At 36.6% G+C, this 23,223-nt stretch overlaps 1 protein-coding gene across 1 annotated transcript; it reads right to left on the minus strand.

Annotated features, from left to right (window-relative positions):
* Nucleotides 1–26: 26 nt before the first annotated feature.
* On the minus strand, nucleotides 27–22,482 carry LOC121740408. The gene is made up of 6 exons (XM_042133095.1): nucleotides 22,326–22,482; nucleotides 9,630–9,835; nucleotides 7,312–7,447; nucleotides 1,818–1,951; nucleotides 1,201–1,360; nucleotides 27–128 (listed from the first exon to the last, which is right to left on the minus strand). Exons 1-6 carry the CDS (start codon nucleotides 22,480–22,482, stop codon nucleotides 43–45), a joined length of 879 nt encoding a protein of 292 aa, XP_041989029.1. The 3' UTR covers nucleotides 27–42.
* Between the last annotated feature and the right edge of the window lie 741 nt (nucleotides 22,483–23,223).

Consider the following 23,223-nt stretch of genomic DNA (forward strand, 5'->3'; position numbering starts at 1 on the left):
AGAATTTATTTACAAATTAAAACTAGGTTATTAAAGTAGATATCACGTAGTGTCGTAGAAGTAATGTACGCAAAGGTATGCCAGCATTATCAGAGCTTGAAATTGTCTTCTATGCGCTGCGCTAGTCACTGAAAATAAAATTAAGATGTGCTGGGTTTCCATGCTGGCTAAGGCTTGGCAAGCATCCACAAGGCACAAGCGTCCACAAATGTCGCTTGGCATTTGGAAGTCGTTTATACGCTTGTGAATGCGTTACTGTATTACGTACATCCATGCAAGTGCCCTTTGATCTGTGTCCAAAAACCGATACTACGAGTACACCGGATCGGATACAAGTTTAGCGTCCACAAGCTCACGCAAGCCAAGCCAGATACTCTTTACACGCTTGTGCTTGTGGACGCTGGTCAAGCCTTGGCAAGCATAGAATCTTTGAAATTTGTACGTGGGAGAGCCATGCTTCAGCACGAATGGGCCGGCTCGACCAGAGAAATACCACGTTCTCACAGAAAACCGGCGTGAAACAGCGCCTGCGCTGTGTTTCGCCGAGTGAGTGAGTTTACCGGAGGCCCAATCCACTACCCTATTCCCTTCCCTTCCCTTCCATCCCTACCCTCCTTTATTACCCTATTCCCTCTAAAAGGCCGGCAACGCACCTGCAGCTCTTCTGATGCTGCGAGTGTCCATGGGCGACGGAAGTTGCTTTCCATCAGGTGACCCGTTTGCTCGTTTGCCCCCTTATTTCATAAAAAAAAAAAGAATCGTAGCATTAGGTTCATACAAATGCCTTAAGCCAGGGTTCCCAATATTTTGCAGCCTACGGCGCAGTAACACGTTACAGTATTTTTTCACGGCGCCCGCCATCCCAATCCGCCGCCTACCTTGGCAGAGTACTGCCTAGGTATTAAAAAAAGATACCTACATAAATAATTAACACCTTTAATTAATGGTATGGTATTGGTGATGGCGGATCGACTCACGGCGCCCCTCTTGCCTTTCCACGGCGCGGCGCACACTTTGGGAACCCCTGCCTTAAGCAAATAGTTTTTTCAGACTTTTTGTCTTTGTTGCTCAAAGAAAGTAGCGACAATAATTTTGGATATAAAATCAGTAAGTAAAGATAATTAAATTTAATCAAAGATTATCTTGAATGCTTCCTTGCTAAAAGCCTTTGGTTTACGCAACTTATAAAGGTTAAGTTACCTATTGAGACTATTCTCTCTCGTTTGTGAGTTTCAAAAGTTGCTGTACAGCGAATTCTCATGTGCGATCGAGCTGGGGCTCGTAGCCCGAGGGTGGACACCATCAGACCCTGAGATGATGCCGTTGGTTCGTACGCCACCAGCCACGACTGGTCTGTCACCTGAAAAATGTAGCAAACAGTTGAAGCAAGTGTAAGGGAATATTCTATGGTGCAAACTGCAAACAGTTGGACCTTACTGAATAATGGCGGACCTATGTTATTTGGTTGTGTTATGTCTAGTCCATTTCTCTGATCAATATTAAAATAAATATTTTATTATATTACGTCAGTCTATCGGTCTGTTTTTGAACAAGCAGTTGACTGAATTAAAAAACTGACCCGAATCAGTTGAGTAGTTTAAACGTGAATAGGTACTTATTCACGTTTAAACTACTCAACTGTATCGGTTCAGTTTTCATTTCAGCCAACTGTAAGTACGGTTACAGTGCGATGAACTAACATCTTCGAAAGATTGAATGCCTAGACTAGACTCTTGTCTTAACCTAACCAGTATCCATACAAAAAATTCTTAGCGTGACAGCACTTGGATATTATCATTAGGGAAATGTGAGGTTACCTTTTTTCCGTTAATATGCCACTGGAGTTCGGGCGCCGGGAAGGACTCCGCGGAGGTACAGTTGACGTCGAGGGGCTCATGCGCCTTGTACGGGTGCTCGTGCCCAACTATCTGAGGGCTCACTCGAGGGAAATCTGTAATAAACACCCTTACTAATAATATTATAGAATATGTGAAAGTGTATGTTAAGTACCTCTTTATTTTTAACCGCAAAATTAGATGAAATTTGTTATGAAGACGATATACAACCCTGGGAGCTATGAAGAATAGTTTTAAGCGGAAAAATCTAAGGTTCTGATTTTCTGCATAATGAGGTTGCGAGATCGAGTGAAAAGTAATTGTAACTCCTAAAAATAATATAAGTACCTACATTATTTTGGGAAGGACATGGCTACCTAAAATATCGTAGATATTAGGTATAAAGATTGACAGGTATTTTTTAATATTTACGCAACCCTGGATTAAGGAATTTCGTATGCATTTAAGTACCTAGTAATTTCAGACAATTCATACACAACTTTGCTCATACTTATCTAATGCATTTTGTGTGAATGCATCGTAAATTGCGCGACCGAAATATGTGATTCGCAGCTCACGAAATTGCACAGTTTAACTTAACCAGTATATTCACGTCTCGTTACATTTTACAGAAAATCTTTATTGTTGTGTAAGGTTGGAGGGGAGGCCTTTGCCCAGCAGTGGGACACAAACGGCTAATTAGAATAGAATAGAATGTTTGAAAAAGTACTTTATGTAATGTGTAACGTTTGCAGAATCAATGAAATACCTACCTCAAAGCGTCAATAGAAGTAGATCTAATTATAATATTATTATTATCTATGTACGCTTCACACCACATCAGTCTGGACTCTGGCCCTTGCTAAATACCCGAATGACTTGTGGTAACACAAGTCATTCGGGTACGCGTATCTCGTAAGCATACCAGATAACGGAAGTACTATAATAATTTTAAACTATACATAAATATTATATTCATGATTTTTATTATACGCTACACAGATGTGATGTCCCACCGGCGGAACATCACATCTGTGTATGTGTGTGGTTTATAGATATGAACCAGAAATTAATTGTTCCGTCGGCGGATTCGAACCCGCGCACTCCGGCTGACCAAACTCTCAATTACTGTGAAATAATTTTTTGACACTTAGCACACTTCCTGGAAAAACGAATTTTACCAACTTTTCAGGAGCTTAAAAAACCCACAGCTAAAATCTTACAAATACTAAAAATTGATAAAAAAGGTATAACCTAAATTATAAATAGTATAGTATAAAAAGTAGTGTGTATCAGCTTATAATGTAGAGTTCACTGTGAAGATAGAAGGGCAGAAACTTTTTTTTTGCCTTCCATCTCAATTTCTCAAAATCAATATTCTCTGCGAAGACATTATCCTAAGCGGCTATATAGAGAACTAGAGAGTTTATAGAATAGAAAATACTTTATTTGTACAACTTAAAACTAAACTTAAACTTAAAAAAACACAATAAAGGAAAACAATGTACAAATAGGCGTTCTTACAGCAGTTTCTGCCAGACAACCTTAATATTATTGCTAGTTTGAAAACAACCAAAGGTTCACCTTTCGCTGTTTTTTTTAGGGACACGAAGTAAGCGTATGGGACGTCAACGTCAATGGTACACGTGTTTTATGTTCAAAAATAGTGTTTTAGCGCGATGAAATAACACATGGCTGAGTTTTTTCACGTCGCTCACACGTGCTGCCATTTGCCTGCTATGTTTGAATTCACAAAACCTTTATTCTAAGCTGACATCACTGTCGAGTGCCTGCTACATTTGTGTATCATTTCATAAAAGGCAGGATCTATAGACATAGATGTTAAGTGTACTTAGCGTATTTGAATACGTCCTCTTTTTAGTTTATTTGGAAATATTTTAATACTACGAGAAATTAATGAACGAATACGAAATATGAAATAATGTTGGGTTGGTAGCATTACACTTGATGCTATAATTCCTATAATAGCTGGTACCGTCTTCAAAATAATGAAGATATTGTGTACAGAAATAGTTGAGGTTTAGGAGAATTTTCACTTCAAAGAGTAAGAATTATTAAATTATTTAATACTTTTTTGTTACTTATAAATTATTAGTACCTGGATGACCGAGCTTTGCTCGGTATAGCAAACACTCATTGACTTCGTGTTACTTAATAACGCCATCTGCTGGTCGTTAAAACAATAATTTGCTAACAAAATAGTATTGTTATTCGCCAATAGATGTCAGGAAGAGTGACATTTTTCAGTTTATCGATTATCGATAAAACACGAATAAAAAGACATTTTCTGAAAATGATTCCTAGCTAGATCGATTTATCGCCCCCGAAACCCCCTATATACTAAATTTCATGAAAATCGTTGGAGCCGATTCCGAGATTCCAATTATATATATTGTTACGTGCTAGGGTTCGAGGATTTGGAGAGAAAGACCTGCTGACTCTCTCGATGACTTTATCACACAAGCACACACTAGGTCACAACACTTAGCACTAAGTCCAAACACTAATCACTAGGTCCAATCACTAAGCACTATCACTGTCCTAGGTCGTAGCCAAGTCGTAGGTTTCACTGGTTCACTCACTATTGATCACTTGTGTTCACTCCGAAATCGCCTTGATGATCGCTCGAACCGAACTGAACTGCGGCCCGTCCTCCTGCAACTATTTATGTGAGTCGCGGCGAGCCCTAGACTATTCGAGAACATTTTTTCCCGAATGTACACAAAAACACGTAAACAAGTAAACAAATAAACAGGCAAACACGTAAACAACTGTTGGACTTTTCTAGTAGGTTCGAGTATGTACTTGCGCATCTCACTCCATCTAGTATTGAGTAGGGGATTTATGTTGCCTGTGTTGCCTCGGTAAGTTTCGCTGGTTTGTCGCTAGATGGCACTACGTGTCCATGTACCGTAACAATATATATATACAAGAATTGCTCGTTTAAAGATATAAGATTGTTTTTACCCTGGAAGTCGGTTTTAATTTTTTGTTAAAAATAATAATTTCACTCTTTTTAGTCATTTATGCGATTTCCTGTAAAGACTAATGTCATCTAATGTGTTATGCTTAGTGACTTTGGATCCAGGATACACTTTCGAGATGCGAGAACTCATTGTCTGAGATCGCAACTGCAAGCATATACCACTGTATAATATGCTTGGCGTTAATCAAGCAATGATAAATTTAATGTTCATACTCCCGTCTTTAAAGGCTCTAAAGTTCTGTTCAGTGACTTTCTTTCTATCATTACACTAATGAAAACTCATCAGCTCAACATAATATAATATTATGCTCAAATATAACTATAATAGTCCGTATAAATTTTTAGGAGATTAGCATACCTCAAAGACCTCATGATCAAATTGCTAACTTGGTAACCTAAACACCAAAGTCGAATCATTTACATTGAAATAACATTATAATTTTTTAGATCGTTCGACAAATTCGGGTTTCGATCTTAAAGACGATTAAAAGTACCAATAATAGGGTTATAATTAGATAATTCATTGTCTGGTGACTGGTGGTAGTGATGATGATGATGATGATGATGAATGTAACTTGCATAGTAGCATAATATGCTTTCAGTTCTTAAACCAACTCTGAAAGCCGCAAACTTGTATTTATAAGGAATCCGGAGTTCTCTTAGCACCTTCGGAATCATGGTACATTATTTAATTGCAAAATCTTGATTTTTGGTAGCATATGCTTAGGATACTTCTCATATAATCGAAATCACTACATTATGTTTCCATATAAATTTTGAGGAGTTCCCTCGATTACTCATGGATTTATGGTAGAATAGTGGTGATGATGATGATGATAAACTAAATTTGCATAGTAGTATATGCTTTCAGTTCTAAAGACAACGCCGAAACCCCCAAACATGTATCTATAAGGAGTAAGAAGTTCTGTTCACCACCTTCGAATAATGGTGTATCCTGGTGCAAAATCTTACTTTTTGGTAACATATGCCTGAAATACTTCATATGAAACCAAAAAAACCATATGTTTCCATTTGAATTTTGAGGAGTTCCCTGGATTACTCATGGATACCATCATCAGGTCACCACTTTCGTGAAAATGGGACCAAATTGGAGTGAAACCTAATATAACAAAACAAAAATTTTGAAAATTGGTTCACAAACAGCGGAGTAATCGTTGAACATACATAAAAAAAAAAACTTCCACAGCCGAACGTATAACCTCCTCGTTTTTGGAAGTCGGTTAAAAAATGCGGATTCTATTATTATTAGACAATATAATATGGGAACTATATTTTCTATCACCAAAATTTATATTTGTCATCAAGTTGTATCACCTAATAAATAGATCTATCGCCACGAAATATTTTCGTTCTCAGATAAACAAAAATTGTTCCCAGGTATGAATTATCAAATTAATGTTAATATATGTGTAAAATAAGAGATCGATAACCAATAAAATTATATTGCATTACATAAATATAAACTTCGTTCTTATAATAACAGTTTTGTTACTTATATAATAGCTCTGTGCTCAGAATGGTAGATCTGTCACCAAATAAATCGATTATCGATCCCTGACTGCGACTCCTTTTTATTTGATATTTTGTCACCAATACAGTAGTAACATTTTATTTCGTTCAGATATTAAATTAATAGTATTCGTTACCAATTTAATACATCAATTTATAATTTTAATGAGAAAATGATCAAAGGGGCGGAGACAAATTGGCGCGCTTTAAAAATTGACCAATCCGGCCTCAACGATGGGTAGTAGGTAACTAGGTTCGATTTTTTTTTTATTATTTTAACTTTAATTAAGTGTTTTATCTACTATTCTGCTAGCCATAAGCCAGCTATTTTAAACCAGCGCTGATTGTTCAGTGGTACCAATTATTTTAAACAATAAATATTGATTATTTTGACTTTATTTGTTTTATTTACTACTCTGCTAAAAATTTTATTTAAATATAATTTATACTACCAGTGGAAATTTAGAACCTTGGGAGTCTAGTTAAGTAGCAGAATCTTTTGGTTGAAACGATGATGACAACCCTAATTTTTTATTTGAACTTAATGCAATTTTCTAGTAACATAATATGATTTATTGGTGATCTCTTTAAATTGGTTTGCTTAAATACTTATTAGGACACACCTATTATAATACATACAAAAACATTTATTTGGTACTAGACCTTATATCTCAGGATTTTAGGTGATTTATTGTGGAACTGATTTTGCATTGTTTGGTGACTACATTTTGGTGACAGATCTACTATTTTGAGGACAAACCCTATTATTTAAGAAACACAAAACTAATTAAATTGGTGATAGCTTAAATGATACCCATATAATATTAGCTTGATGGTGAAGAAGAAATTGCTCATAAGTTTTAAAATGTTAGTTACCCATATCATTCACTGGTGTCTTCAAACATGCAGTATCGTATTTCGTCTCTACTGTCTACTCACAGTATATTTCCATGAAAGCCTCCGAGTGCGCGGAGTGGAATGAAGGCTTCTCCGCTGAGATCTCGCATCGGTACAGACCCCGGGATTTGAGGGTCAGGTTCCGAAGGTAGACGCGACGAGCTGATGATTTCTCCAACTGGAAGCAATGGTTGTGCAAGCCTGAGCCAGTAGCGAAGACCTTTGCTTTATCGCTTTTTGTAGAATCGCCGATCAAAATGTATGGAATTGATATAAGATGAGTCGAACGGCAACGAACGCTTATGCCAATTCCATACACTTTAAACGGCGATTCTACAGTATGTAATAAAACTAAGTGATAAGGTGTGCGAAATATGGCGGTAGAGGTCATTGACTCCCTGTCAAAAACTTGTCATCCATATCCATACTTCCATACTAATATTATAAATGCGAAAGTGCGTCTGTCTGTCTGTTACCTCTTCATGCCCAAACCGCTGAACCGATTTCGCTGAAATTTGGCATGAAGATACTTTGAGTCCCGGGAAAGGACATAGGATACTATTTGTCCCGAAAAAATGTACGGTTCCCGCGCGATAAACAAATTTTGGCGCAACGGAGTTGCGGGCATCAACTAGTTTTCTATATAAACTGCGATTGACAATGAAGTGAATCGGGGTATGTATAGAAAATGACAAGTTTTTTAACAGGGACGCTACCGCCATGTTTCGCCGAGTACAGTATGTACTCTTTTTTGCTAATCAATTGTCTCTGAGTTTTAAAATTTTCAATTTGACATGTCAAATTGTCGTGTTTGTCGAATTGTCGAAAATTCTTTTCAAAATATGGTTGTGGACCCCTGACCTACTGCAAGCTTTCTCACCACGTATTAAATAAACATATTGTTGAAAGCAATAATATATTAGGTTAAAAGGGCATTTGTCCTGTTGTAGCCTCACAACTAAAACAAAAGTTGGCGAAAAAACTTTTACGGCTCTAAACGAAATCCATTACCATAAAATATAGTTGACACACGATAAAGTACCGTGGCGATAAACAACGGTAAATCCCACGAATATGGCGACTTGGATCGTGAAATTAAAATGTATGTCTCCCATGAGAACCATGCATTATGTGGTGTAAAAGTAGTGCTATCACTGACATTGTATGTTATAATCTCTATTTTTCCAACCTTTTAGGAATGTTGGCGTTATATATGACCACGTAATATGTGCGAGTGTGTTATCTTTCTCAATTAGGGAAAAAGTTTTGAGGAAAAACATTAATTAGACTTTTGGTGTAGTCAGCTAAATATGTAGAGAGTACTTAATTGTTGTAAATGTCGCGCTATGGCTTCATTTATTTATTTACTTTTCTAATTCCTACTAGAAGATAGTACTTACAATTTTAAGATTGTTTGGCAAAAATAGAAGAAATACATATACTGTGCCTGCGCCAAACAAACAATTATTAAAATTGTGACTTGTGCGTGTATTACAAGCACTACTGTTACTTTAAAACTGTATTTTTACTATAAAGCCTCCATGGTCTAGCCGTTTACAGTGGTTTCGATTTGGGGCCGTGGGTTCGATTTCAGCTAGGTATGGAACTATTCTAATGCCGTCCAGTCGATGCGCGCACTCTGGCGGGATGAGACTTAATCTATAGGTACCACTTATTATTCTACTGGTACACAATTATATATTACAGCAATTATATATTATACAGCAATTATATATTATGTATTTATTATATAGTATATGTATCAGCTACTTTTACACTATTGGTAGAATATTCATTCACGTCAACTCTAATGCCGTCCCAGTTCAGGTTGTACTCACAGACCAAGGTCACACATTTACACTACTACCAGTAACAGTCATTATTTCATTGGTACCAGTTATCATTCTATTGACAATACTAATTATTGCACTGGTACCAGCATTTCCTTTATTGGTACCAACTATTACTCTATTGGAACCGCATATTACTCACGTCAACTTTGAAGCCGTCCAATCGATGTGCGTGGTGCGGCGGTATCCAACCAGCCCTACTAGACAAGTCGCAAGCGATTATCGTAAACGCCTACAAAATGTATGCGATTTGACATAAGTCATCGCTTCGCTAGCGAATACTAATGTCAAATCCCATACATTTTCTTGGCGTTTACGATAATCGCTTGACACTTGTCTCTAGGCCCTGGCATGTACCGGTAGAATTCCTCGTTGTCCCGGTACCACTTCACAGAGTACAGCTGACCCCTTCCAGTTTCTACTATTCTAGCCATATTTATTACTCTATTGAAAGCAATAATTATTCTATTGGTTCCAGCTATTATTCTTTTGGTACCACTAATTACTCACGTCAACTTTAACGCCGTCCAGTCGATGCGCGTGCTGCGGCGGTATCAAACCCGGCATGTACCGGTAGAACTCCTCGTTGTCCCGGTACCACTTCACAGAGTACAGCTTCCCCCCCTCCAGGTCGTACTCGCAGACCAGGGTCACTGACTCGCCCGGCTGTTTCAACCGCGGCACCGTGATGCCGATGATTTTTAATGAGAACACCACTGGAAAACAATGATAATATATAAGGTGCTAGTCCTTACTCCTTACGTTGTTATTGCTGTAATCCTTAACAATTTACGTTTGGAGAGTGTAATGTGATCTAGCTGTATTCCGCTTTTGTTATTATAAAATAAGGAAGCAAACGAGTGAACGGGTCACCTGATGGAAAGCAACTTCCGTCGCCCATGGACACTCGCAGCATCAGAAGAGCTGCAGGTGCGTTGCCGGCCTTTTAATAGGGAATAGGCTAATACTATTCCCTTCCCTACCCTCCCCGGGTAGGGAAGGGAATAGGGGAGGGTAGGGAAGCAAATAGGGGCGAGTAGGGAAGGCAAAAGGGTAGGGGATTGGGGATCCGGTAAACTCACTCACTCGGCGAAACACAGCGCAAGCGCTGTTTCACGCCGAATTTCTGTGAGCCCGTAGTATTTCTCCGGTCGAGCCGGCCCATTCGTGTCGAAGCATGGCTCTCCCACGTCACAAATAAATAAAATAAAAAATATAGAGCCGAACATAAAATCCCTTTATGGAAGTCGTTTAAAAAGTGGCCTCTATTTTATTTCAGATAGACTTAACTATTGACAAATGACAAGAGAAATATTATCAAAACTTTACATTTCGTAATTATTTGCATAAATAAGTAATCACTTTCTGTGATTGATAAAGGTGGTACGGGGAGCATTCGCGTCTAATGTAACATTATAGATTCGACTTTGAGCATTACATAGCAAGTTGATTTCACTGTCACGTACCATTGATATTACAAGTTGTATCAAGATAATTATTATTACACATTGTATCAATAAGATGCGTATTGTAATGCTCAGTTCTCCTTCCTAGATGTAATGCTCGACTCTGTAACGTTACATTACAAGTGAATGCTCTCTGTGAAGGAGCACCTTAAGGTTCATTATTTAAAAACAAAGACTCCACCAGATTACTAGATAATGCTTAAAAAAAGCCAGGTTTGAAATAAATAAATTGTAAGGGAAAAATAAAAGTACATTATACAAGTTCGGTCCATATTTGCTCACACATTCTTAATTAAATAGAAAATGAGGAATACCAGCAAATAAGGAATCGCTTGATTGGCAAAATATTCTATACTTTAATCATCACGTAATCGTTAAATAACAAAGGTAATTATAAAATTTTAATTGCTTTAAAGGATAAAGAGGGCTTATTACATCTATAAATAAATATTTACCTTCTGGATAAATAAGTAGGTAGTAAATTAGTCGTAACATTTTATAACACTGGCACTTTAAATACTTAAAACCATGTTTGTTTACGCACAATCATTATTACGAGTTATCATTATTGCCCGATATCATTATTGCTCGATATCATTATTTTGAGTAATTCCGGAGCACGAGCGTAGCGCTACGCGGCTCGTAGGCAACTGTTGCTACATCTGCTACGACGCTACGCCTCGTAGAGCGTCTACGAATTCGTAGACTTATTACTTTTTAACAAAATTGAGGTACAAGTTCGAGCGAAATATTAAATATACATTTTGATAAAATAAGAATAACTTTTTATATTAGACTACAAATAACTTAACACGATGGAAATTACTTTCGAAACTTTTTTAAGGACATTATTAGGACTTTATAAAGAAAATTACAAATAAAAATATTTCTTCTTTTACTTATGTAATAATTTCGTGATCGTATATCACAGTAACAAGAAGATAATGGAAATAATAATTGTCATTGTAAAGGATCGACTGATGATAGATTACTGTACATCTTTTGAGTTTTTATAAAGAAGGCTAATATGCAATTCATAAACTTCAAATTATTTCGTAAGTGCCCAATGAATCTTTTTGTAAACTAGCCCTGCACCCTGCAATTTGACAGGCAAAAAGTACTAGTTTGCAAGGTAAAAATACCAATGCATAAAAAAGTTTGTATGAATACAAAGTAAGTAGTGTTTTATTTTTCTATGGGCAAATATTTAATCAACTGAACATATTAACAGGTAATGAGTATTTTCCGCTTACAAAGAATATACTTAAACTAAAACTACGAAAGCAAATGTAAATGAGCTTTGTTCAACAATGTTTTAACACTTTACTACGGAGCTAGAAGTATTAAATGAAACAAATTAACATGTCGTCTCTTTTACTACGAAAGAAAATTTAATAATTTTACACTTTTTACAGCTTAATTATTATTATTATTATTATTTTTATGAAATAAGGGGGCAAACGAGCAAACGGGTCACCTGATTGAAAGCAACTTCCGTCGCCCATGGACACTCGCAGCATTAGAAGAGCTGCATGTGCGTTGCCGGCCTTTTAAGAGGGAATAGGGTAATAGGGGAGGGTAGGGAAGGGAAGGGAATAGGGTAGGGGATTGGGCCTCCGGTAAACTCACTCACTCGGCGAAACACAACGCAAGCGCTGTTTCACGCCGGTTTTCTGTGAGAACGTGGTATTTATCCGGTCGAGCCGGCCCATTCGTGCCGAAGCATGGCTCTCCCACGTACGTGATAAGACACGACCAAGTACACCACGTACTTGGTCGTGGTACTCAAACACAACCTCATTACAGACAGCACCCCATACTACAAGTACACACCACAAACTATACTAGAATCATCACAACAAGCTTTACTGGGACCGGACAATATTGACTGACAAGACCGTACATCACAACAGACCAGACATAACACTTCAGGACAAAATTGATAGAACAGTCTACTTTATAGACATTGCAATACCAAATACACATAACCTTACAACCACACACACACACAAAGTTACCAAGTACACTGATCTCACTATAGAACTGAAGTTGCAATGGAAAGTAAATACCGTAAAAACCGTGCCCATCATCATCTCAAGTACTGGAGTCATCCCCAAGACACTTCATAACAGACTGAAAATACTCAACATGCACCCACTCTCATACATCACCATGAAAAAAGCGGTAATCCTCAACACATGTCGAATCGTTAGAAAGTTTTTGTCTATTAACTAACACATTATATCTTACCTGAAGTTGTTTGGCTATAAGCCCGCAACTTTGGAACAAACCCTTACAAAGGAGAATAGAAAACTCTATACAATAATAATAGCTCCCACACCGGTTTCAGTGACGGTGGCCGGTTTCATTGAAACCAGGCCAGCTGCGCAGGAGTAATTTTATAGTGCCTAAGTGTGTGCGCAGTACACAAGAGCACTCTCTATTCCTAATTACTCTCATAACCCAGTGGGACGGAAGACCGACACGACCGGCGAGATATCGGGCGCAGGACCGACTTTTTACATGCCCATCCGACGCATGGATCATCTTACTTGTCAGACAATCAGGTGATCAGCCTGCATTGTCCTAACCAAACTTGGAAATAACATGTTTCCAACGCGGGAATCGAACCCACGACCTCCGAGTCAAGAGCCGCGCTCTATATCACTAGACCACGGAGGCGTTATATAATATAATATAATATTATATCTTGTAATATAATATTATATAATATTAGCTGTTCCGGCAAATGTTGTTTTGCCATATAAAATATTTATAATATTATTAATAAAGTATTTGGCTCATATTATTTTATCGAAGTGACTTAATAAGTATGGCACCATGGCAACGTCCATCGCTATCCCGTCGCGTCCGTCAGTCTCGAGTTGTAATAATTTACTATTATTTATTCAACAAATGCACATATCTATATAAAAAATATCCAGTAGCTGATTCTCAGACCTACTGAATATGCATATAAAATATATATGGTGAAAATCAGTAAAGCCGTTTTGGAGGAGTACGATAACTAACATTGTGACACGAGAATTTTATAATATATAGGTAAGATAGTCTATCGCCCGTTTAAACTTCTTGGAATATTTGGATAGTATTAGACCTATGCGTTGTGCAAGCTACCATAGTTTATTTCTGATCCCGAACTACACGTGGCATTTACGAAAAACAAAAACAATACTTTGTTTTGTTTAATGAAACATATTTTTGGGTCCCTAGTGGGCCGCCGTAAAAAACGTTACAAATGAAAATAGTGGACGGACATATTCAATAACAAAAAGCAATTCTCGCTAAAATGGCGGATCGCCGCTTGATTGGCAATGAATTATCCAATATGGTAATCCTGAGGCAATCAAATTTGTGCTCTGGTGGGTTTAATATCATGTATATTAAGTTATGTCTAAAGTGACTGTTAAAATTAGATAATTATTGAAGAGATTTTGAGAAAACTCCTAACTTTTTAATCAGAATACAAGCTGAAATATTCAACAAGGAAACTAATCCAAATTCGTCTGCTTAGAAGCTAAGATACAGGACTCAAACATACATAATATGCAGGTCAAACAGATGCAAGACCTTGTTCAGATGCGTATTTACTCGCATAATTATTCAAGCCGAGGTCTTAAGTCTACACAATGCATCCAGACTCAAAAAGCTACGCGCATATTTTATTTCCGCCCCGGGCGCGTAATTTGAACAACACTGTCATGCAAGTGACACAACAACTGAACTCCATTAAAAAAGTACGCTGGACTTATGATACCCAGGTGCTTTTTGTGCCTATTTGAAGCGCAATCAGTGCCTCCAATGTGGGGGAAGACAACTAAACCTGACGTAAATTGCAAATGACCGCTTAATCGTAATTGGTTGTCATCACTAGTATTAGCTCCAAGTACTCTCACTACTGCTATCAGCGCCAATATGCCGACTTTCAAACGGCTTTTTTACGTCAGATTTAGTTCTCTTCCCCCGCATTGGAGGCCCTGATTCCGCTTCAAACGGCACAAAAAATAGCTGTCATTTCAAAGGGTATAAGTCCAGCGTACTTATATAACGGAGGTCAGTGGACACAACAAATTATCGCGCATAAAGACCGTTTTCTTTTAAAAGAAAACGGTAAAAACAAAATTATTATAATTGCTAACTGCAATGTCGGTGGTATTTGTCAACGTATCCTAATAAAAGCAAAGATCTAAAATTTTAAGCCTAGCATTTAAAACGAAGAATTCAAATCACATTGCTGTATTTTTAGTGATACGAGACCACAGCGTTGAAAACAAAGAATGCAATATGCATGTAATAACGTAAGAACTAAAAAACCGCGGGAACGGTGAAGTTTTTTAATTTATTGGAATTTCTACACAGAACTTCCACTACGGATGTGTTACGTGTACTATGTTAGAATTTTAACGTTCTAGAATTCTAGTGTTTCTGATACCGTTGTTTAAACAATCATTCTTGTGATAACAATAACTGTTATTGTTACAGCTATTTACTTAGCGCTAAGTTACGCTTACTATTTATTTAACCTTGACGACAAGAGGGGTGTCTTAAGAGGGCGACTAACCCAAAAAACGCCTCCGTGATCTAGTGGTATAGAGCGCGGCTCTTGACTCGGAGGTCGTGGGTTCGATTCCCGCGTTAAGCATGTTATTTCCAAGTTTGGTTAGGACAATGCAGGCTGATCACCTGATTGTCTGACAAGTAAGATGATCCATGCGTCGGATGGGCATGTAAAAAGTCGGTCCTGCGCCTGATCTCTCGCCAGTCGTGTCGGTCGTCCGTCCCACTGGGCTATGAGAGTAAAGGAATAGAGAAATTACTCCTGCATAGCTGGCCTGGTTTCAATGAAACCGGCCACCGTCACCGAAACCGGTGTGGGAGCTATTATATATTATAAGTTATAACCCAAAAAATCGAACATCGTCATTCTTTCTTTACCCTCCTGCCCGTCTTTCATATGCCAGGTGAAAAAGGACGACGTGGAATCATCGCCAAGTTTGTTTTTTCTTAATAAATCGATAAATATATACAACATTTAAAAAATCCGCCAGGTCAGTATCTCAATGATAGAATTTTATACAATGTGTTAAAATAATATTAACAATATATGAAAAATTCGCGAAAATTAGATGCATCTTTGTGATTTTTTTCTATCGAGAAAATTTTAAGATATCGTGTTTTTGCTAGATCATATTCTTGGAAATATAATGTTGTATCTAAACTTAGGAAATGAAACAATTCGGGTCTTATTTTCAAGAATAAAAATCCATATTTCCATACTAATATTATAAATGCGAAAGTGTGTTTATCTGTCTGTCCGTCTGTCTGTCTGTCTGTTACCTCTTCACGCTTAAGCCGCTGAACCGAAATTGCTGAAATTTCGTATGGAGATAGTTTGAGTCCTGAGAAAGGACAAAAGATGCTTTTTATCCCAAAAAAATGTACGGTTCCCACAAGATATTCGAATTTTGGCACAACGGAGTTGCGGGCGTCATCTAGTGAATTATAAAATCTATAATATGGGATTACAAAGTTATTCACGAAGTTAGAGAAAGAAGAAGAAAACTGGACAGTAATTATGAAAAGTTTATTAGGTTTTCCCTTAATTAGGACACTAAGCACTAGCTACATATCTCTCTACCGACGATAAACCGGAGATATTGATGGTACGGGTACCGCAAATGTAACTTTGTAATCCTATACATTTATATGGGATTACAAAGTTTTTTACGAAGTTAGTGTATCTAGAAAACTGGACATAAATTTTGAAATATTTGATTTTTTTCTTGATTTAGACACTAAACACTAATTATATTCTAAGTTTGAAGGTTCTGTGTATGCTAGAAGTGCCTTAGACTTTTGGTGATCGGTCAGTCACTTAAACTACTCGTTCAAATTGAATAAAATTTTAAATATGCCGTGTTTATACAATGCTTGCTTAGCATCTGAAAATTCAGGCTTGTTGGTTTATCCACAATGAAGTTATAGGGGGTCAAAAAGAGCCTGAATTGGTTCGAGAAAAGGATGGTACGGTCGTGCCGCTTTTTTGCTCGACTTGGCGGGAGCACTGCCGTACCCCCAGATAACAATTTAGAAATTGTGAAGATAGTAGTTGAAGCTAATTTTCTAACAAAACCATTTTGAAAACTGAGTCGGAATTTAGTTTGTCTCCTCAAGCATATAAATTACCAAGCTTGTATTCACGAATGTTCTAAAGTTTGCACGTGAATAAATAAAAGGCAAAAGTGCATATAGTTGGAGGCTATGGGACGGACTTCAATTAAACTTAGCCTATTCAGGGGACATCGTGTGCATAATATACGTAGCTTCGCAACTAGTTAGCACAATACAAATATGATACATTTTAAGTCCAGTATGCTAGTTAAGTTAGATTGAGAGCCGTGGAAAACCTTGGATACCTTTGACCAACAGCGGCAGCTTTTTAAAAAAAAAACGATTGTGTGGTTGTGTTCTCAGAAATTAATGTTTTGTCACAGTTCTATAATTTTAAACTCTATTGGTTAGGCGTAACAACTTGAGTTGTACAGTTATGATGTAACTTTGATTAGCTTTAATTATTTATTTATATTGAAACTTAATGCACATAAAGGTACAGAGGCAGACTTCATATTTTAGCCTTATTTTATTACCAGCCAACCTTTACTTACTTATCAAAGTTACAGCTCAGACCAAATAAAGACTTTTTGATTGGTCTGAGACTTACAATTACATAAAGCTAACAAAAAGTCAAGATTTTTTTGGTTCCCTGCTTATTTCAATTTAGCACTTTATAGGATAATATTGTGGAGACCCATTTTAAAATTTTTAATTATCTTATAGTCAGGGTTACCTAGAATAAATGTTTTTTTATTACTATCAAGCAAATTTTTTGTGAGTACCTTCATTTTGGTAAGACGAACAACATTTTCGTAATTTTTTTTTAAATTTCGTAAGTGGTAGCTAACAGAGATAGAAAGGATTTTATACTTTGATTTGATGGTCCTTGAAAATTTTAATATGGATTGTTCTATTTGTAGGACAATGTTACTATTAAATTATATAACTACGAGCTTTTGGCCGCGGCTTCGCTCGCGTTAAGAACTATTAGTATATACAAACTTTCATCCCCTATTTGAACCCCTTGGGGTTGGAATTCTTTCTTAGCGGATGCCTACGTCTACATCTACCTGCATGCCAAATTTCAGCCCAAACCGTCCAGTGGTTTGGGCTGTGCGTTCAAATCAAATCAAAGCACGAAATCCTTTTTATCCCTGTGAGCTACCACCTTCGATATTTTTCGCAGATGAAAATGTTGTTCGTCTTACCAAAATGAAGGTACTCACAAAAAATTAGCTTGATAGTAATAAAAATTTTTTTTTAAGGGAACCCTGACTATTACATCTTATAAAGATTAAGAGCTGGCGCGCATTACGACTTTTTGCCGCGCGATTATTTTACCGACCGAAAATAAATTCAAATAAAATGTCACTTAATGACATAGGCTATACTTTTCATTTTCTACCGACATTGGCCTAGTGATCCATGCCGCCGCTGCTTTGTAGTGGCGTAGAGCAAAATGAAACCTATAGCGTATGTCAGAAAGTGACATTTTATTTGAATTTTTGTAGGTCGGTAAAATAATCGCGCGGCAAAAAGTCGTAGTGCGCGCCAGCTCTAACAGACGTTACGATTGTTGCTATAGTTTTCAACATTTTAAACAATTTATTTGAAGAGTAGTTTGTACTTAGTATAATTAAAGGTAGAATTCCAAATTGCCTAAGTACATTTTCGGCTTGTTATACATTTTAAATACACTGTAAGGCTATTTCGGGCCCTAAGCCTCTTACTCTAAGCCTTTACGTTTGTACCACGATCCGACACGCCCACTAAAGCCTATTACAAATGTTAAGAAAAAAATGGCAGATTTAATATTTATACTTCATTTCCATTTATTTTTAATCTTCTAGATGTTAGTTGCGGCTTCACAACAATATAAATCGGTTTATCGGTTTAATTGCGAAAGTAACTGACATACATACTACTTGATAGCATAATGCGAATAAAAATTAGGAGATATATTTTATTACTTAAGTAACATATTATACAATATGTAACATACTAAGGCCCGTATAAACAGTCAGTACTTAAGATGCGACCCGGTCTCAAGACGCGGTTCGGCTCTGTGATTGGTCCAAATTTTGACAGTCAACCAATCACAGAGCCTGAACCGTGTCTTGAGACCGGGATGCATCTTGACTACTGACCATTTATACGGGCCTAAATTGCTCTGCACTTATAACTCAAGTTGCTTTCTAAAACCATAAAACAAGTACAAGAAAACGCAAAACGTAGATAAAATATAAATTTTACTAACCGTAACCTTAACTGTAAACGGAAACATAAAACGAGACACCGATAGCCATACAGAATGTAAAACAAACCCTCTCAAACGACCACCCTTTGCCTCTTTATTTTTATAAAATATAGCTCATAAACTAAGACGTAAAACAACGATATTTTATTGAATTTCATTGGCTACCGATGCTATAAACTAGATATCGTTGCAAAATTTATGTGAATTGTTCTTTTTGTAATGCCTTCGACACGCCGGTTTACAATAAAGTTTGTTTCGACAACGTACTTTGCTTATTTTACTACTTAAAATATAGTTTACTTTTTGATAAGAAATACGATATTATAAAAGGGAAAGTGTGTATGGTTTTCGCCCATTTGTCTGTCTTAACTGTTCAACCGCTGAATTCATTTTAATGAAATTTGGTATGGATATTTATGTATTTTGATAATAATTTAACTTTTCAGTTGAAGAAACAACAAAACTCATTAGGAGTAAGATGCATTCAGTAGATTTTATGCAAAACGCTCCACCCATCCATCTACCAATCCATCCATATTTCATCCACCTCACAACTATTACCTTTATAATAGCGGTATTACCCTTACCTTTATACAGTAGTAAGCATTATGCGTAAGGACTGTCTGTAGAGGCTATTGTTTAGATTATCTTTTTTGTGAAACATATCCCTGGATAATTTATCAGATTGAACAATAGCACACGAATAAGGCACTGAAGCAGCAACATTTAACCTAACTGTCCACAATTTGGTCTCTCACGGAATAGCGTAAATCGGTATCCTCTAATATATTCCCGCCTTCAAGCTAAAATAAACTCTAGAAGAAGGTGATACGATCTTAAATCATACTCCGATTATTTAGTTATATTACCATCTAGTTTCAGGACAGTAAACTATCTGGAGATTGATGCAAAGTAATGTATAATTTATTACCTGAGATTAGAGTTGCGATTTGAATGCCCCCTGGGAATACATTAGGAAGTTAGGCTGGTCTTTGTGGGTACAAGAGTTAATAGAGCGAGTGTTATTGAAGCCAGATATTGTTTCTAAAATTTGGTTTGTGTACATGAGTATTGACTAATTACTTCAAAGTTGTTGTCTAGTTCAGTCGTGGCATTATCTCGATCCAATATGACTTTAGGTTTATGTTCTATAAAGTTATCAAAATAAGTACCTTTATTCAAAAAAAATCCTATTATGTATTATCATAATATTACGCGGGAATCAACTGGAGTGAAAAGTATCCTTTTTCCTTTCCCGTGACTCAAAGTACCTCCATACCAGCAAAATCGGTTCAGAGGTTTGGGCGTGAAGAGGTGACAGACAGACACACTTACAGATTAATAATATTAGTACGGAGCTAGATTCTACAGCTTTTATTAGGTAACTAGGTATTACCACAGAATATATATTAGTAGTAACAACAGAAGTCTCACTTGCGAAACCCGTTTAAAGCAATAACGACTCATGTTACGATACTATTAAGTTCAAATTCCGACCGCGCAGTGCTAGGTGCCTACAATTATATTCACCTACATGTCCGCTCTCTATCTATCGCATAACTCGTACCTTTTCTGACGAAATCAAGGTTTTCGCCTTTTAGAAAACAAAATATTCTTTTTTTAATTACTATTGGTATGAATAGCAAACCTTTTTATAGTAATATAAAATTTTAGTAACAAAAACTATATTTTATAGTAGTTTTATATATTCGATTATAGTGCAGGAAACTTTTACAATTTAAATATAGTAACTTGTATTTATTTCTGTGTAGTTTGTGTGTTTCTTTGTATGAAATTGGTTTATTTGCTATGTTTGTATAGTTTTTATCTACTTTTTGTATTTAAATACCTTATTCAAATACATATTTCATTGGCCTTTCTTAATTGTTCATTTTTATAAGATTTATAACGATTTTGTCACAGCGGTTAAATCAGTATCATGAATAAAATTCCTCTATGATCAGTATACAGTAGATACGCGACGAAAAATCTTGCGCGTGCGTCACCGCTCGCTTGTGAGTCCCTACTGATTGGCCACCCGCGGGTGGTTCTTACAGTTCGATACCTATTCTCGCGAGTGGGACAGGCCTGGTATTACTAGGTACTCACCAACTCAGCACTAACAAAAAAAATCCTTGACAAAAAAGACCTAACATATAAATGATTGCCCTCATTTAAACGGTTATTAAAATAAAAATGGCCTTCTTAAACAATACAACTAAATAGAGTAACAAGTGGCTTAAAGTGTCTTAGCCTCATTTTAAAAGTGAAGTGGTTAGGTAAGATTTTTGTGGTACAATGTAGCTTATTTTTGGACATTTAGTTTTTCCTTATGCTGCTTATTTAACATGCTAGATATGTGGTCGAAATTCCAACAATCAATAATTAATTTAATTTTTAATTAAACGTAAATTAGTAGCGTAGTTTGTTGCTAGTGTGTTCATAAGTAGGTATACATAAAGAGGCTTCAAATACAGGATGTAACAAAACAAAGTAATAATACTTCGGGATGTATATGTGTCCTTACTCACTTAGGGCGCTTGCCCATACAAATCACATAAAAATTGCTCTTTCACCGCTGCTAAACATAGTGAAGTCTATTTAAAGAACACATACACACCCTAAAATATTACTTATACTTAATTTTGTTACATCCTGTATAAAAAGGATGAGTGCTATTATATTGGCCTTTAATTTTAACCTTAAATTTTCTGTACCTACTAATTTTCATTATAGACGCTTTTAATTTAGGAGCCGTTATTTGAAAGATTTTGCGCGACGCTAACAAATTGGCGGAGCAGTGTGGGAACAACAATGCATGTGACACACAGACATACGAGCTAAAAAACTTTTACAATAATACTTTTTTATGTAAATAGAAATGAATTTTTAATATTGTTAGTCTCGCTATGACTCGAGAACAGATTTGGCTATTTTTAGTCTATAAATATTGGAGGAAGACGTCTAGTAAAATATTTAGGAGTTTAGTGATACGAAGTTCACGGGTCATCTGGTTTTTTTAATATTTTTTGTTTTACTTAGCTCTGACATTTATTTGAGCAGCTTGCAAAAAGCATTTATAACTTTTTTACCCGACCGCATTAGAAGAAAGTACATCATTTTATGCCTCACATTTCTCTATGTAACTTTACACCTGAGTACTATTAGTGAATTTTATTCATAGGTAGATGACGGACGTACTTTATTCGGTTGCGTTATATCACACCCATCCGACAGGTCTCAGCTAATATTGAATGTAAATAATCTGACCAAATGATGTAGGTCAACTGCATATCTATTTCTTCTATATATGATACAAAGGAAAAACGGTTGTGTGATCAACTATACCTGGACATTCGTGCTCGCAAGTGCTGTATGTCCCGTAAGGCTTTGAAAGGAGCGGCTTTGTTCGCAAATCGTGGCCGAGCTGAATCGGCGCAGAACAGTTTGGATGTGATTGTACACTTCCCGGTGACATGCCGGCTATGCCTGGGATACACAGCATAGTGAGACTTGAAAAGAATTCTCAAAATTCTACCAGAAATATACAAAAATTGTTAAAATATGTGTAAGGGTATGGATCGATCGATCGAGGATATGGATGCTATGTAAGTTAGCAGATATGATAAATGTTTCAAACTGGTCAAATATTTCTAAAACTTAAACTGTACTTATAGGTATTAAAAATGAACTTGTTACTTCTGAGGACCATATTACCATACCAAAAACGCTACGCATTATTCATAAAATGATTGAAAATGTATACCTACTTCATTTACATTTGACTCCATAAGAAGAAATTTGTTTCATAATCTACGGGTGAGGCCGCGCGACGGAGCTAATACAGAGCTCCGTGGGCCGCGCCATCCGGTGAGCCTGCCCGGACCGGTACAACTCGAAATGAAAATGGCTCTTGCTACAAAATATTATAGTGTAGCAAATCAAGATTATAGCTTCAGCTTATACCAGTGCTGGATTTCGTCTCGTGTTGAGCAGTGAGCTGTCACTTAATTAGTAGTATAAAAAATTGACTAAGTGCCAGTCGGACTCGCGCACGAAGGGTTCAGTACCCATATAGAGCGAAAGTAGGCAAAAATTGTGTTTCTTGTATGGGAGCCCCCCTTAAATATTTACTTAAGTAACATTTTATTATTAATTATTAAAGTAAAAATATAATTAAGAATTTTATGAAAATTTCAAGTGCCTAGCTTCTGCATTATGCATGCATCAATAATGGTAACACCAT

Source organism: Aricia agestis, chromosome 3 (assembly GCF_905147365.1).
Source record: "Aricia agestis chromosome 3, ilAriAges1.1, whole genome shotgun sequence".
In the NCBI taxonomy this organism is placed as follows: domain Eukaryota; kingdom Metazoa; phylum Arthropoda; class Insecta; order Lepidoptera; family Lycaenidae; genus Aricia; species Aricia agestis.

Excerpts from the sequence above, each read along its gene's own strand:
- LOC121740408 (XM_042133095.1), bottom strand. The coding sequence starts at position 22,482 with ATGCTGTGTATCCCAGGCATAGCCGGCATGTCACCGGGAAGTGTACAA. Across the intron at positions 1,361-1,817 it reads GGCATATTAACGGAAAAAAG|GTGACAGACCAGTCGTGGCT; the intron begins GTAACCTCACAT and ends TACATTTTTCAG. Across the intron at positions 129-1,200 it reads AGAGAGAATAGTCTCAATAG|TGACTAGCGCAGCGCATAGA; the intron begins GTAACTTAACCT and ends TTTTATTTTCAG.